This window comes from Dendrobates tinctorius, unplaced genomic scaffold (genome assembly GCF_039654945.1).
Source record: "Dendrobates tinctorius isolate UK_male_01 unplaced genomic scaffold, ASM3965494v1 ptg000120l, whole genome shotgun sequence".
Taxonomy (NCBI): Eukaryota; Metazoa; Chordata; class Amphibia; order Anura; family Dendrobatidae; genus Dendrobates; species Dendrobates tinctorius.
In genome coordinates, this window is record NW_027361788.1 from 6,694,766 (window position 1) to 6,710,166 (window position 15,401).

At 43.3% G+C, this 15,401-nt stretch overlaps 1 protein-coding gene across 1 annotated transcript in view; it reads left to right on the forward strand.

Moving 5' to 3' along the window:
- The window catches only part of ADGRD2 (adhesion G protein-coupled receptor D2), a 739,028-nt gene that overhangs the window by 60,760 nt on the left and 662,867 nt on the right, over positions 1-15,401 (forward strand). The window contains exons 8-9 of the mRNA XM_073541421.1: positions 13,297-13,569; positions 13,668-13,779. Of these exons, the coding sequence (XP_073397522.1) occupies positions 13,297-13,569; positions 13,668-13,779 (385 nt within the window). The remainder of the gene's footprint in view (positions 1-13,296; positions 13,570-13,667; positions 13,780-15,401) is intronic.

The following is a 15,401-nucleotide window of genomic DNA, read 5'->3' on the forward strand; positions in this document are numbered from 1 at the left end:
ATCAGAAATATGGGCAATACTACCCCTATAGGACATACATACATCTAGCAGTATACAGTTGTAAAAATTGTGCAAAAAAATAAAAAATGAAAATAAAAATAATAATAATAAAAATTATTATATAAAAATAAAAAAATGTATAATATAAAATGTGACACTATAAATTAGTGACGTGTATCATGATTTATAATAAATATGCATTGCAAAAAAATCAGTGCTCATATATCATATGTGGATCATTGAATAAAAATGTGCCCAGTGTAATTGAAAAATAAGTGTCAGTATGTCTATGCAGACCATACAAGTGTAAAAACTGCAAAAGGTGTCAAAAAAAGATCTGTATGTCTGCTGACCAGGAGAGCGATATCCCATAAACAATATCAAAACCATAAGTAATGTATAACTTACAAAGTGTGCTGTATAAATTAATCCTGGTCTCCTGGGATAGATGCCCTGCCCTGACGCGCGTTTCAGCGCTAAGCCTTCTGGGGTTCCCCCATCAAGTATGGGGCCAGTACCTCTGTCCACTGCTCTGGCAGGAGTTTCTCCCTCTCGACGACCATTTCAAACACTGTCTGGAAAGCTTCAACTTTGCGAATTCTCCGTTGCAGAATCTTCAACCTCAACAACGCAATTCTCCACTGCTGTCTCTTCAGCTTCAATATTGCAATGCTCCAGAGCAGTTTCTTCAGTCTCAACACTTCAATTCACTGCAGGTTCTTCAGCTTTAATATTGCAGTTCTCCTGTGCATGTTCTTCAACCTCAACACTGCAATTCACTGCAGGTTCTTCAGCTTCAACATTTGAATTTTCCAGTGCAGATTCTTCAGCCTCAACACTGCAATTCTTCACTGCCGGGTCTTCAGGCTCAACACTGAAATTATCCAATGCTGGTTCTTGAGCCTCAACACTGCAATTCACTGCATAGGCAAACAGTATGTGAGTACCATCTTCCTTATAATGGGAACATTACTTTCAGGTGGCCATCCTGCACGTCTGTTCAAAAGGTTATTGTGGTGTGTCTAAAGTTGGGGCAGGACAGGCCTTTGCATTCAATGCATAGGCAAGCAGCATGGGAATACCAAATTCCTAATAATTGGAACATTGCTTTCAGGTGGCCATCCAGGACATCTGTTCAAAGGTTTACTGGAGTGCGTCCAAATTTGGGACAGGCCTTGCATTCACTTCATGGGCAAACAGTATGGGAGTACCAACTTCCTAATAATGGCAACATTTCTTTCAGGTGGCCCACCTGTACGTCTGTTCAAAGGGTTATTGTGGTGTGTCTAAATTTGCGGCAAGGCAGGCCTTACATTCACTGCACAGGCAAACAGTATGAGAATACCAAATTCCTAAGAATAGGAACATTGCTTTCAGGTGGCCATCCTGTATGTATCTTCAAAGGGTTATTGGGATGCGTCCAAATTTGGGGCAGGCCTTGTATTCACTGCATAGGCAAACAGTATGGGAGTACTAACTTCATAATAATAGGAGCAATGCTTTCATGTGGCCATCCTGTATGTCTGTTCAAAGGGTTATTGTGGTGCGTATAAATTTGGAGCAGGGCAGGCCTTGCATTCACTGCGTAGGCAAACAGTACCAAATTCCTAATAATGGGAACATTGCTTTCAGGAGGCCGTCCTGTACGTCTCTTCAAAGAGGTAATGGAGTGCTTCCAAATTTTGGGCAGCCCTGTCACTCACTGTATAGGGGACCCACTGTTTAATAATGGGAACAACAGCGCATAGCCGGCTGATGGCTCTCTAAGAATAGTGAGGGCTGACTACTGGCCCTTTAAGAATAGTAAAGACAGCCTGATGTCCCTATAAAAATAGGTTTTGTGACTTTCAGAGTCCCTCCTTCATAATTGAAACAGGATGTGTCTGATGATGTGTCACACACCACATGGCCAGATAAGGTTGTACAATACTAAAATGACATTTCTCAGTGAAAGCATTTGTCTTTGTTGAAAACAATGCTAAAGTTGAGAAATGCATCAAAAACGCTACGCGTGAACATAGCCCAAGGTGTGGAGGAGCATTTCTGTTTTGGTTATTTATTTTGCCTTATATACAAATCATTACCCTGAAAAGGATGTTCCTTAACATATTGCCCAGGACAATCGATTTTGTTTTCGTTTTTGTATGTTTTATTGTGAGTCTTTAAGCCCTTTACCCCCAAGAGTGGTTTGCATGTTCATGACCGGGCCAATTTTTACAATTCAGACCACTGTCCCTTTATAAGGTAATAACTCTGGAACACTTCCATGGATCCCGGTGATTATGACATTGTTTTCTTGCAACATATTGTACTTCATGTTAGTGGTAAAATTTCATTAACCCTAACCCTAATGGGAAAATGGAAATAAATACATTTTTTGTATTTTATTATTTTTCCCTAACTAAGGGGGTGATAAAGGGGGGTTTGATTTACTATTTATGGTGGGTTTTTATTGTAAAAATAGTTTTTGCATCACCACATTTTGAGAGCTATAATTTTTCCATATTTTGACCGACCATGTCATGTGGGGTCTTATTTTTTGCGGGACGAGTTGACGTTTTTATTGGTACCATTTTTGGGCATATGACATTTTATGATAGCTTTTTATTCTGATTTTTGGGATGCAGAATGAAGAAAAAACAGCATTTCATGAATTTCTTTTGGGGGGTGCGTTTACACCGTTCCACGTGTGGTAAAATTGATTAAGCGGTTTTATTCTTTGGGTCAGTATGATTACAGCGATACCTCATTTATGTCTTTTTTTATGTTTTGGCGCTTTTATGCAATGAAACAATTTTATATAAAAAATAATTATTTTTGCATCGCTTTATTCTGTGAGCTATAACTTTTTTACTTTTTTGCTGATGATGCTGTATAGTGGCTCATTTTTTGCGAGACAAGATGATGTTTTCAGCGGTACCATGGTTATTTATATCTGTCTTTTTTATCACGGGTTATTGCACTTTTTGTTCGGCGGTATGATAATAAAGCATTATTTTTTGCTTTGTTTTTTATTTTTATTTTTTAAGGGGTTCAATAAAGGGGTTAACTAGTGGGACACTTTTATAGGGCAGGTCGTTACGGATGCAGCGATACCAAATATGTGTACTTTTATTGTTTTTTTTTTATTTCCAAAAAATGAATTTATTAGGGAATATTTTTTTTTTTATTTAGCGATTTTTTTTTATAAATTATTTTTACACTTTTTTTTTCACTTTATTACATTGTCCCAGGGGGGACATCAATGTTATGTGTCAGATCGCTGATCTGACACATCACAGGCACTGCAGCAGGCTTCCTCATGCCTGCGCTCTGCAGGCACTGATGATGTTGCCTCCCTGCAGGCCCCCGAAGGTCCTCGCCACCATATTGGATCCGGGGACCTGCAGGGAAGGAGGCCCCCGCAGCAGCGCTGCACATCGCACTGCTGCGGGGGTCTCAGGGAAGCACGGAGGGAGCCCCCTCCCTGCCAATGCTTCCCTAAACCCCAGGTACACTGCGATCGTGTTTGATCGCAGTGTGCCAGGGGTTAACATACCGGGGGTGGTCCGTGACCGCCCATGACACACAGTGCCAGCATGTCAGCTGTGATAATCAGCTGACATCCGGCCGCGATCAGCGTCGCTCTCATCGATTTCTGCAATTTTTAGTCCATCAGCAGACCGCCGAGGAGGATGGGGCGCAGTAAAAATGCTTGAGTTTCCCATAAATTTACATTGGGCTCATTGCTCGGGTCGAGCACCAAGCATTCCAATTTGCTCGACCCGAGCAACGAACACTCGAGCATTTTAGTGCTCGCCCATCACTACACGCAAGGTCTTCCTGCTCGTGCAAGCACATGTCCAGGCCCATTTGAAGTTCACCAATGACCATGTGGTTGATCCAGAGTAGGCATGGAAGAAGGTCCTATGATCAGAGGAGACAAAATAGAACTTTTTGGTATTAACTCCACTCAGCGTTTTGGATGAATAAGTATGAATACTCCCCCAAGAACACCGTCCCAACCATAAAGCACGGTTGGGGAAACATCATACTTTAGGGGTGCTTTTCTGCAAAGAGGAAAGGACGACGGCACTGTATTGAAGGGGGGATGAATGGGGTCATGTATCGCAAGATTTTGACCAACAACCTCCTTCCCTCAGTAAGAGTATTAAAGCTGGATTGTGCATGGGGATTGCAGTTTGACAATGACCCGAAACACACAGCCTGGGCAACTAAGTAGTGGCTCTGTAGGAAGCATTTCAAGGTCCTGAAGTGGCCTTGCCAGTCTCCAGACTTGAACCCAATAGGAAATCTTTGGAGGGAGCTGAAACTCAATGTTGCCCAACGACATCCCCAAAACCTGAAAGACCTTGGAGAAGATCTGTATGGAGGAGTGGGCCAAAATCCCTGCTGCAGTGTGTGCAAACTTCGTCAAAAACTACAGGAAACTTCTCTGTAATTGCAATCAAAGGTTTCTGGATCTAATATTAAGTTCTGTTTTTTTTCTATTGTATCAAATACTTATTTTGTGCCATAAAATGCTAATTAATTATGTAAAAATCATACAATGTGATCTTCTGGATTCTGTCTCTCACAGATGAAGTGTACCTATGATAAAAATTACAGAATTCTCCATTGTTTGTAGGCAGGAAAACTTGCAAAATAGGCAGTGTGTCAAATACTTATTTTCCCCACTGTATGTATCCTATGTATGTATTATATGCATCATATCTTATGTATGTATCTGGGTTAAATCCTAGTACTGTAGGTCTTAATTAGATGCACCTGGCTAGCTTTGACTAAGATCCTGGAAATGAGTTCACCCTGTGTCAGTCAGCTGAATCTTAAGCAGAGGGGAGTGTATTGAAGCTGGTGAGTGACCAGCCAAAATGTTAGCTGTAGCTAGGAGAGACAGGCCAGAGTCTCTTTCTAAATGGAGAATGCACAGGTCAGCTGGAAACCTGAGCAGTCTGTGTATTGGAGCTGCAGAGTAACGTGTGGAAACTACCGCCCGTTTGGTGTAAACTGTGCATGGAGATATACAATTCTGTTTGCCGCTAGAAGCTGTCAAAGTTCAAGCTGACGTTGATAACGAGACTGGTAGGAACCCACCTCTTCTGTGTGTAAAGTTTTGCTCCTGGAGAAAGGACTTTAATCTGTTCGAGTGAGCGCACTGACATATGTGCCTGCTGAAAGAACTGTTAATTTGCCAAAGAGACCATTTTGGTTTTGAATCGCTTGGCGTTTTATGGAATCAATAAAACTGCATATGTTTGGACCAAACTGCATTGCCTGTGTGAACACTATTTAATGCCTACCTGAGTGTGTCAATCACTACAATTACTGTTTTGGATGCTGGCCAGAAGTCCCAAAGAGAACACCTAAGTGAAGTGTAAATATTGAATGTCCTTGGTAAAGGTAGCTACAGCATTGCAAACACAGCTGGAAAGCATGAAGGAGCTGTCCTGCTGGAAGGTGACAGTGCTGCAATGTCATAGCATCACTGGTGCAGCTTGGGGTTTTGGGGGGTTTGGAGCCCTCTGTTCAGTGGAGATATGCTGAGGATAACCAGGGTTCAAAATGCCAGGGGGTGAGGTTCACATAGTACCTTGGTACAGAGAGATGGTGAAACTGACCAAATTTCAGAACCAATGGACTGCAGCATTGGCTGGCTCAACTCCTAGTTCATCTGTCCTGCCAATAGTGCTGGTCTTCATCCTGGCAAAGAGCCTCAGGTGTGCCAGGTGACTGAACAGTATCCAAGTGATGGGACTTCAGGACTTAGGGAGTTTAATGGGGGGTAAAGTGTATCCATGGACATGGCAAGAACTATCCCATGTCTGAAGTCGACATATGCATAGGCTGTGGTTCCATGTTTCAAAGTGGGAGTGGTCAATAACTTTTTGCATGCTATTGTTGAGATTGTTAACATGCCAAGTGGGCAGACTAGTCTGAGGACACGAACACCCATCGACTAGTCAACGGCCTCACTTCCATATCATAAACCCACTTTAGAAATAGTTTATCTCAAGATTTGTTTGTGTATAATCTAATAAAAAGACTTTTAGGAAGGGTATTTACAAATGCAGGCACAGCTGCTGTTGGTTCTGGGGGCAGTGGGGACCTGTCAGGTTCCCTTTAATCAGAGACTCAGCACAGAGACCAAAGGTAACCCTGAAGGAGCTGCAGAGTCCCCAACCAGAGACTGCAGTCTCTGCCTATATTATTACAATAAACCATACACTCCATAGATGCTGCCTTTATGGAAGAGTGGGCAGAAAAAAGCCTTTACTTAACCCCTTCACTACCAAGGGTGGTTTGAACGTTAACTCCCGGGCCAATTTTTACAATTCTGACCACTGTCCCTTTATGAGGTAATGACTCTGGAACGCTTCCATGGATCCCAGTGATTCTGACATTGTTTTCTTGTGACATATTGTACTTCATGTTAGTGGTAAAATTTCATTCAAATAACTTGTGTTTATTTGTGAAAAAAACAGAAATTTGGCGAAAATTTTGAAAATGTTGCAATTTTCCAACTTTGAATTTTTATGCTCTTAAATCACAGAGATACGGCACACAAAAAACTTAATTAGTAACATTTTCCACATATTTACTTTACATCAGCACAATTTTGGAACCAATTTTTTTTTTGTTAGGAAGTTATAAGGGTTAAAATTTGACCAGCGATTTCTCATTTTTGCAACACCATTTTATTTTTACGGACCACATCACATTTGAAGCCACTTTGAGGGGTCTATATGATAGAAAATACCCAAAAGTGACACCATTCTAAAAACTGCACCCCTTAAGGTGCTCAAAACCACATTCAAGAAGTTTATTAACCCTTCAGGTGCTTCACAGGAATTTTTTGAATATTTAAAAAAATGAACATTTAACTTTTTTTCACAAAAAAATACTTCAAGTTCAATATTTTTTATTTTACCAAGGGTAACAGGAGAAATTGGACTGCAAAAGTTATTGTGCAATTTGTCCTGAGTATGCTGATACCTGATATGTGGGGGGGGGAACCACTGTTTCGGTGCATGGCAGAGCTCAGAAGGGAAGGAGCGCCGTTTGACTTTTTCAATGCAAAATTGGCTGGAATTCAGATCGGACGCCATGTCACGTTTGGAGAGCCCCTGATGTGCCTAAACAGTGGAAACCCCCACAAGACAAGTGACCCTATTTTGGAAACTAGACCCCCAAAGGAACTTATCTAGATGTGTGGTGAGAGCTTTGAACCCCCAAGGGCTTCACAGAAGTTTATAACGTACAGCCGTACAATTAAAAAAACATATTTTTTTCCACAAAAATTATATTTTTGCCCCCAATTTTTTATTTTCCTAAGGGCAACAGGAGAAATTGGACCCCAAAAGTTGTTTTTCAATTTGTCCTGAGTAGGCTGATACCCCAAATGTGGGGATAAAACACTGTTTGGGTGCATGGCAGAGCTTGGAGGGGAAGGAGCACCATTTGACTTTTTCAACGCAGAATTGGCCGGAATTGAGATCAGATGCCATGTTGCGTTTGGAGAGCACCTGATGTGCCCAAACAGTGGAAACCCCCCAATTCTAACTCCAACCCTAACCCCAACACACCCCTAACCCTAATCTCAGCCCTAACCCTAGCCCTAACCTTAACCCTAGCACTAACCCTAGCCCTAACCCTAACCCTAATGGGAAAATGGAAATAAATACATTTTCTTTTAATTTTATTATTTTTCCCTTACTAAGGGGGTGATAATGGGGGGTTTTATTTACTATTTATGGCGGGTTTTATGTTTGGCAGCTGTCACACGCTAAAAGACGCTTTTTATTGTAAAAATAGTTTTTGTATCACCACATATTGAGAGTTATAATTTTTCCATATTTTGACCCACCGAGTCATGTTAGGTCTTATTTTTTGCGGGACGAGTTGATGTTTTTACTGGTATCATTTTCGGGCACGTGACATCTTTTGATCGCTTTTTATTCCGATTTTTGGGACGCAGAATGAACAAAAACCAGCGTTTCATTAATTTCTTTTTGGGGGTGCGCTTACACCGTTCCGCGTGCGGTAAAATTGAAAAAAGCCCTTTTATTCTTCGGGTCAGTACGGTTACAGCGATACCTCATTTATGTCATTTTTTTATGTTTTGGCGCTTTTATGCAATGAAAACAATTTTATATAAAAAATAACTATTTTTGCATCACTTTATTCTGCGAGCTATAACTTTTTATTTTTTCACTGATGACGCTGTGTGGCTGCTCGTTTTTTGCGGGACAAGATGACGTTTTCAGCGGTACCATGCATATTTATATGCGTTTTTTGATCATGCGTTGTTGCACTTTTTGTTCGGCAGTATGATAATTAATCATTATTTTTTGCTTCGTTTTTTATTTTTAGTTTTTAAGTGGTTTGCTAAAGGGGTTAACTAATGGGACAGTTTTATAGGGCGGGTCGTTACGGACGCGGCGATACCAAATATGTGCACTTTTATTGTTTTTTTTTTTTATTTCCAAGAAATGAATTTATTATGGAATATTTTTTTTTTTTTTTTGGAATTTATTTAGCGATTTTTTAAAAATTATTTTTACACTTTTTTTTTTTTTTTAATTTTATTAGGTTGTCCCAGGGGGCACATCACTGTCCTGTGACAGATCGCTGATCTGTCACATCACAGATGCACTTTGCAGGCACTGAGGAAGTCAGCTCCCTGCAGGCCCCCAAAGGTCCCCGTCGCCATATTGGATCCGGGGACCTGTAGGGAAAGAGACCCCCGCAGCAGCGCTGCACATTGCGCTGCTGTGGGGGGCTCAGGGAAGCATGGAGGGAGCCCCCTCCCTGCCGATGCTTCCCTTTAACCCCCGGTACACCGCGATCGTGTTTGATTGCGGTGTGCAAGGGGTTAACATGTTGGGGCGGTCTGTGACCGCCCCTGACACATTGTGCCGGGTGTCAGCTGTGATAATCAGCTGACATCTGGCCACGATCATCGGCGCTCACCACGTGAGCACCGCTGATCTCACTAGACGTACTATTCCATCTTTGGGACTTAGGTCCCAGGTCACATGGACGGAATAGTGCGTCCAATGTAGGTAAGGGGTTAAACACAAAAATTGAAGGCTCATTTTGAGTTTGCCAAAAGACATACGTGAGACTCCCCAAATATATGAAGGAAGGTGCTGTGGTCAAATGGGACCAAAATGCAACTTTTTGTCCAAGGTAACGCTATGTCTTCTAACAATCCAACACAGCTTATCACCCTAAGAACACCATCCCCACAGTGAAACATGGTGGTGGCAGCACCATGCTGTGGGAATATTTTTTTTGGCAGCAGGGACAGGGAAAATGGTCCGAGTCAAGGGAAAGACGGATGGTATGAAATACAGGGATAATCTTGAGCAAAACCTGTTTGTCAGTGATTTGAGACTGGATGGAGGTTCAACTTCCAACAAGACAATGACTCAAAACATACTGCAAAAGCAACACTCGAATGGTTTAAGGAGAAACATGTAAATGTTCTGGAGTGGCCTAGTCATAGCCCAGACCTTAGTCCAATGGAGAATCTGTGGTCAGACTTCAAGATTGCTGTTCACCAGAGGAAACCATCGAGCTTGACGAATGAGGAAAAAATACCAGTGGCCAGATGTGTTAAGCTCATAGAGACTTATCCAAAGCGACTTGTAGCTGTAATTGCTGCAAAAAGAGGCTCTACAAAGTAATGAATGGGGCAAATAGTTATGCATACTGAAGTTGAGTTATTTTGTCATATTTGTGGTTTCCTTCCCAATAAAAAGAAAACCAAATGCTCAGTTGTTCTCTACTTGAACTGATGAAAACCCTTAAAAAACTGTGAAATTCCAGGTTGTGAGGTAGCAAAACACAAAAATTGCTAAGAGGGTGAATACCTTTGCATGCCAGTGTGTGTGTGTGTATATATATGTATATACTCTCACTCTCTCACTTTCACACACACTCTCTCACTCACATGCTCTCTCACTCACTCACTCACATGCTCTCTCACTTTCACACACACACACACACTCACACACACTTTCTCACACTCACACACACTTTCTCACACTCACACACACTAATAAGGGTTGTATTTCAGTGCCAGTGTTTGGCCTAGGTAACATGTTAATATACCGTATTTTCCGCTTTGTAAGACACACTTTTTTTCCCCCAAAATTGAGGGGAAAAAGGGGGTGCGTCTTACAAAGAGGATATACATTTGCGCTGCCACTGAGGGCACTTGCCGCGGCACTCTGTGCCCTGATGCTGCCGCTGCGCTGTCCGCCACCGCCGCGCTCCTGTCCCCCGGTGGTTTCTTCCGCCCCACCGCCGCCGCCTCGCTCTGTCCCGTTCAGCGTGGGGGGGTCTCTGTCGCTCCATGCCTGCTTTCTTCCTGGAAAATGGCCGCCGCGCATGCGCAGACGGACATCTCGGCACTGAAATCTCGGGAGATGAGATTTCAGCGCTGAAATCTCATCTCCCGAGATTTCAGTGCCGAGATGTCCGTCTGCGCATGCGCGGCGGACATTTTCCAGGAAGAAAGCAGGCATGGAGCGACAGAGACCCCCCCACGCTGAACGGGACAGAGCGCGGCGGCGGCGGTGGGGCGGAAGAAACCACCGGGGGACAGGAGCGCGGCGGAAGAAACCACCGGGGGACAGGAGCGCGGCGGTGGCGGACAGCGCAGCGGCAGCATCAGGGCACAGAGTGCCACGGCAAGTACCCTCAGAACGGGACAGAGCGCGGCGATGGCGGCAAACACCGGGTGATAGGAGCGTGGCGGTAAGAACCGGGGGACAGAGCGTGGTGGTGGCGGTAAGAACCGGGGGAGAGCGCGGCGGTGGTGGCAAGCAGGCACCGGGGGACAGCGTGGCGGTGGTGGCAAGCACTGGGGGACAGAGTGCAGCGGTGGTGGCAAGCAGGCACCGGGGGACAGAGCGTGGCGGTGGTGGCAAGCATCAGGGGACAGAGGGCGGCGGCAGTAACAGACACCGGCAGCGGCACGCTGCACATCAAAACACCCCCTCATCCCAGCAGCAATGTTCCACTCCGGCCTCCTCCATCACCACCCCTGGTAAGCAATAAGACGCATGGATTATAAGATGCACCACCATTTTATTAAAAATAAAGTTTTTTTCCTATTTTTCTCCTCAAAATTTGGGGTGCGTCTTATAATCCGGAGCGTCTTATAAAGCGAAAAATACGGTATGTACATATATCTAATGTGTGTATATGTATGTTATTAACATGTTACCTAGGCCAAAAATTGGCACTGAAATACAAACCTTATGACTGGCATGATAGCCAATAGAACCACGTAAATGTGGTAGATATCTAAGAGATAAGTATGAATGGACAATAAAAAGATGCAGAAAACCACTCTGGTGCCGGCGCTCCCGAAAATTATATTATGTGCTAAAGTGGCTTATTGAAAAAGTTTTAAATTCTACATATACCAAGTAAAAACAACACGTTTTGGCTTGAAAAAGCAAAAGCCTTCATCAGGTTAATTTTACAACCATACTGAAAAGAAAGCCATGTCTTTTTAAAACCTTTTTAGCAAAGGGAATGGGAGGGTTGTTTGCTACCAGCACCAATACTCCACTTGATTTGCTTACTCCTCCTGATTAGTTTAATTCATTAGCATAGGTGGATAAGGGGTGTAATTCACTTCAAGGCAAAATGAATTTATATGCAAATATGAACCATATATCTTAAAATATTAAACTCTGGTAGAACGTAATCAATGTCATACATTATAGCTCCAATATGGCCTATTGCAAAAAAATAAAAAACCCGAAATAAAACCATGATAAAGTAACTGAAAATACTTAATAGAATAAAAAAAAAAAAAAAACAACAGATGTAGGCGACAGACAACTGATTCTAAATACAACATTTATAAAAACAGGAAAAATAAAAAGTATAAGAAATCTAACCACTATGTTGATATAATAATACTAAACTATCTCTATCACATCATTCAAACCATTCGGGTACAGAGTTTGTAAACAAAATATCCCAAAAAAATTCCTTCTTGAATAATATTTGATTGTGATTCAACACTCGAGAAGGTATATTTTTTACTGTTGTAACAATTATTTGAAATTTTTTATTATGTTTTAATAACATGTGACATGACAAGCTATGCTGAAGGAAGCCGATAATTGTGTTGTGACGGTGTCCATTCATACTTGCTCTGACTGTTTGTGCAGTGTGGTCAACATTTTGGAGGCAACAGCAGCACGTGACTACGTAAATAACATAGTCACTGTCGCAAGACAGATATTGCTTAATCTCAAAGGTCTCACCAGTACTGTATGAAGTGATCGAGCGAGGCCCAAGTTGTATAATGTTATATGTGCAGAAATTCCTCGATCCACATTTGTACAGGTCCAGGGATGAATTTCTGGAGATGACTTTTGAAGACCTACAAATAAAATCTGTGTTTTTTTTAGATTACTGGGTGCTATCAAATTTCTTATGGTGCAGCCCCTCTTAAAGGTTTTACCAGGTTTTTTTGGTAACAAATTCTTTAAAATTGGGTCTTTGATTAAAAGATACCAAAATTTTTCAAAGATGTCTCTTATGGTTGCTATTATTAAACTGGGTGACAAAATTAAAACACATGGGGTTTGTTTTTGTTAAAGGACCACAGGATTCAGCCCCTCCATTGTTCAGATTATTGCTAGTCCCATTTTTTAGGGAGAAGACTTTCTTCTGATTATTCAGTGATAAGCAAATGTGGCACCCCAGGAGTCTGGTTGCCACTGTGGCATTGCCTCCCTCACAGGGGGTGATGTCATGCCTGGAAGCAAGGAGGGTTCCCCTTGCCAGGTAACACCAGCATCCAACACTTTTCTTAACTTCAGACCAGAAGGGTGAGCTCTAACACCTGGTTTCAGGAGAGCTTCCCTATAAGTTCTGGCCTGGAGGTGAGGTTAGTTAGTCTGTGAGAGAGTAAGAGAAGAAGGAGGAAAGTGAAAGCGAACCTGGGGAGTGGAGCTATGACCAAGCTCACATGCACATGTACCAATAATAATGCCGTATCAAAAGAATATATAAACGAAAATAAGCAATCTTATAAATAATCTTTTGAACTTGTCTTTCCTCTTATTTTGAATATTTTGGACAACAGTCGCCATCAACTTTGATCTGACCCTGAGATCATCCCCCCACCCAAAAAAGGTGCTAGAACTCAGGGACTCTGTTGTGTTGGCAGCTCTGCATTTAGTAGAGAGGTAGCAATGTTTAGCAGCTTCCACTGTGGTGGACCTGATAAGTACATAAATTACATGGGCTTTTCTTTTTTAGATTCCTGAAAACCCACTAACTAGTGACATTACCCATTTTACTGCACCAGAGGCTTTGGAATGCCTTCAGGCCATTGAACGAGGTCTGGAAATGGAAATAAGTCCTCTGGACTCAGTAGACGTTTTAGGCATCATCCAGTTTTTGAAGGAAGTCTCAGATGTGGATATACAGGACAGCAAAGAAACTCTGGAAGAACTGAGTCACCATTTCGTTCAAGTCACCGGGGAACTTCTTGAACAACATGATCCAGAAGTTTGGTCAGAAGTTACTCTGGTAAAATTAAATATATATTTTTTTAAGAAAATGTTGGTGTTACTGGGACCCAAATTTTGAATGAAATTGAAATAAATATGGGAAACGTTACATTTCAGATAATCAAAGGACCAATGACCATCATTAAAACAGTAGAGAAAATGGCCTGTAGCGTCGTCCAACTTCTCTCCGATAAGAAAAAAGAAGTCGTAATACATCACAAGAACATTGGTTAGTGGATCATTTTAATAATATTTATGTATATTAAAGAAGAGTTAAACTTTAAGAAAAACGTTGATATTTCTAGCTATGGTAGTTTACACCTTTTCCTTTGAGCATTTCCTTTGACCCAGACCCCACGAATCAGCAATATTAAACTAGATGTGTATTTCCTGAAGGAAGTACAGATAGTGGTTTGAAATGGTGCCCGGGCTGCCCCTTTAAGAGAGAATTGCCTGCTGCCCCTGCAAGACTTTCAACTCAGGATCCGTTTTAACTGTGGGTGCCTCTCCGGGGCCACTTTGGCCTCAGGGTCTGATTTGTGTGTGGGGCCCCTCAGGGCCTGATTTTGTGGGCGGGGCCCCTCAGGGTCCGATTTGGTGAGCGGGGCCCCTCAGGGTCCGATTTGGTGGGCGGGATCTCTCAGAGTGCGTTTTGGTGGGCGGGGCCCCTCAAGGTCCGATTTGGTGGGCGGGGGCGCACTTTGGCGCACATTCTCTCTCAGGGGCATGTGTCATGTGATGAAGCTAGATTTGCATTTGTGCTGTGGGTTTCACTTTAAGAGCTGATATTATGTGGCAGAAGCTCTGTCCTGGGGGCGTCATGTGACGTTCGTAGGCGTTGGCATAGTAACTGGGTGTGCCTGCGCATATCAATGAGCTTTACTGCCATTTCAATCGCCTCAGGGCATGTTTTAAGTTTCCCATTGAAAAACATTGAGACAGTGCATTCCAATGACGGGAAAAAAAATTTTCAAACGCAAATTGCACAGAAACTACAAATCCGAATGACACGAAAAATACTTAGCACACCTCTCGTGGACGCTGGCTTCGAAACGACACCTCAACGGAGTCTTTGCGTGTAGCGGTTCGGGCCGCATTAATTGCGGAAATCAACTGAATAACTTGTGATTGGCGCATTATAATTGTAATACTAGATGTGTATTTCCTGAAGGAAGTACAGATAGTGGTTTGAAATGGTGCCCGGGCTGCCCCTTTAAGAGAGACTTGCCTGCTGCCCCTGCAAGACTTTCAACTCAGGATCCGTTTTAACTGTGGGTGCCTCTCAGGGGCATCTTTGGCCTCATGGTCCGATTTTGTGGGTGGGGCCCCTCAGGGCCCGATATTGTGGGTGGGGACCCTCAGGGTCCGATTTGGTAGGTGGGGCCCCTCGGGGTCCGATTTGGTGGGCGGGGCCACTCTGGGTCCGATTTGGTGGGTGTGGCCACTCTGGGTCCGATTTGGTGGGTGTGGCCACTAAGGGTCCGATTTGGTGAGCGGGGCCCCTCAGGGTCCGATTTAGTGGGCGGGGTCACTCTGGGTCCGATTTGGTGAGCAGTGCTCCTCTGGGTCCGATTTGGTGGGCGGGGCCCTTCAGGGTCCGATTTGGTGGGCTGTGCCACTCTGGGTCCGTTTTGGTGGGTGGGGCCACTCAGGGTCTGATTTTTTTAGCGGGGCCACGCTGGGTCCGATTTGGAGGCCAGGGTGGATCAGCCTCCGATTTGGAGGTCGGGTGGCTCAGCCTCCGATTTGGAGCCTGGGGTCACTCAGCTTTCGATTTGGCGCGCCGGCCCTTTAAGACTCAATTCAGTGAGCTGGCCCTTTAAGAATCACTTTGGCACGTCGGCCCTTTAA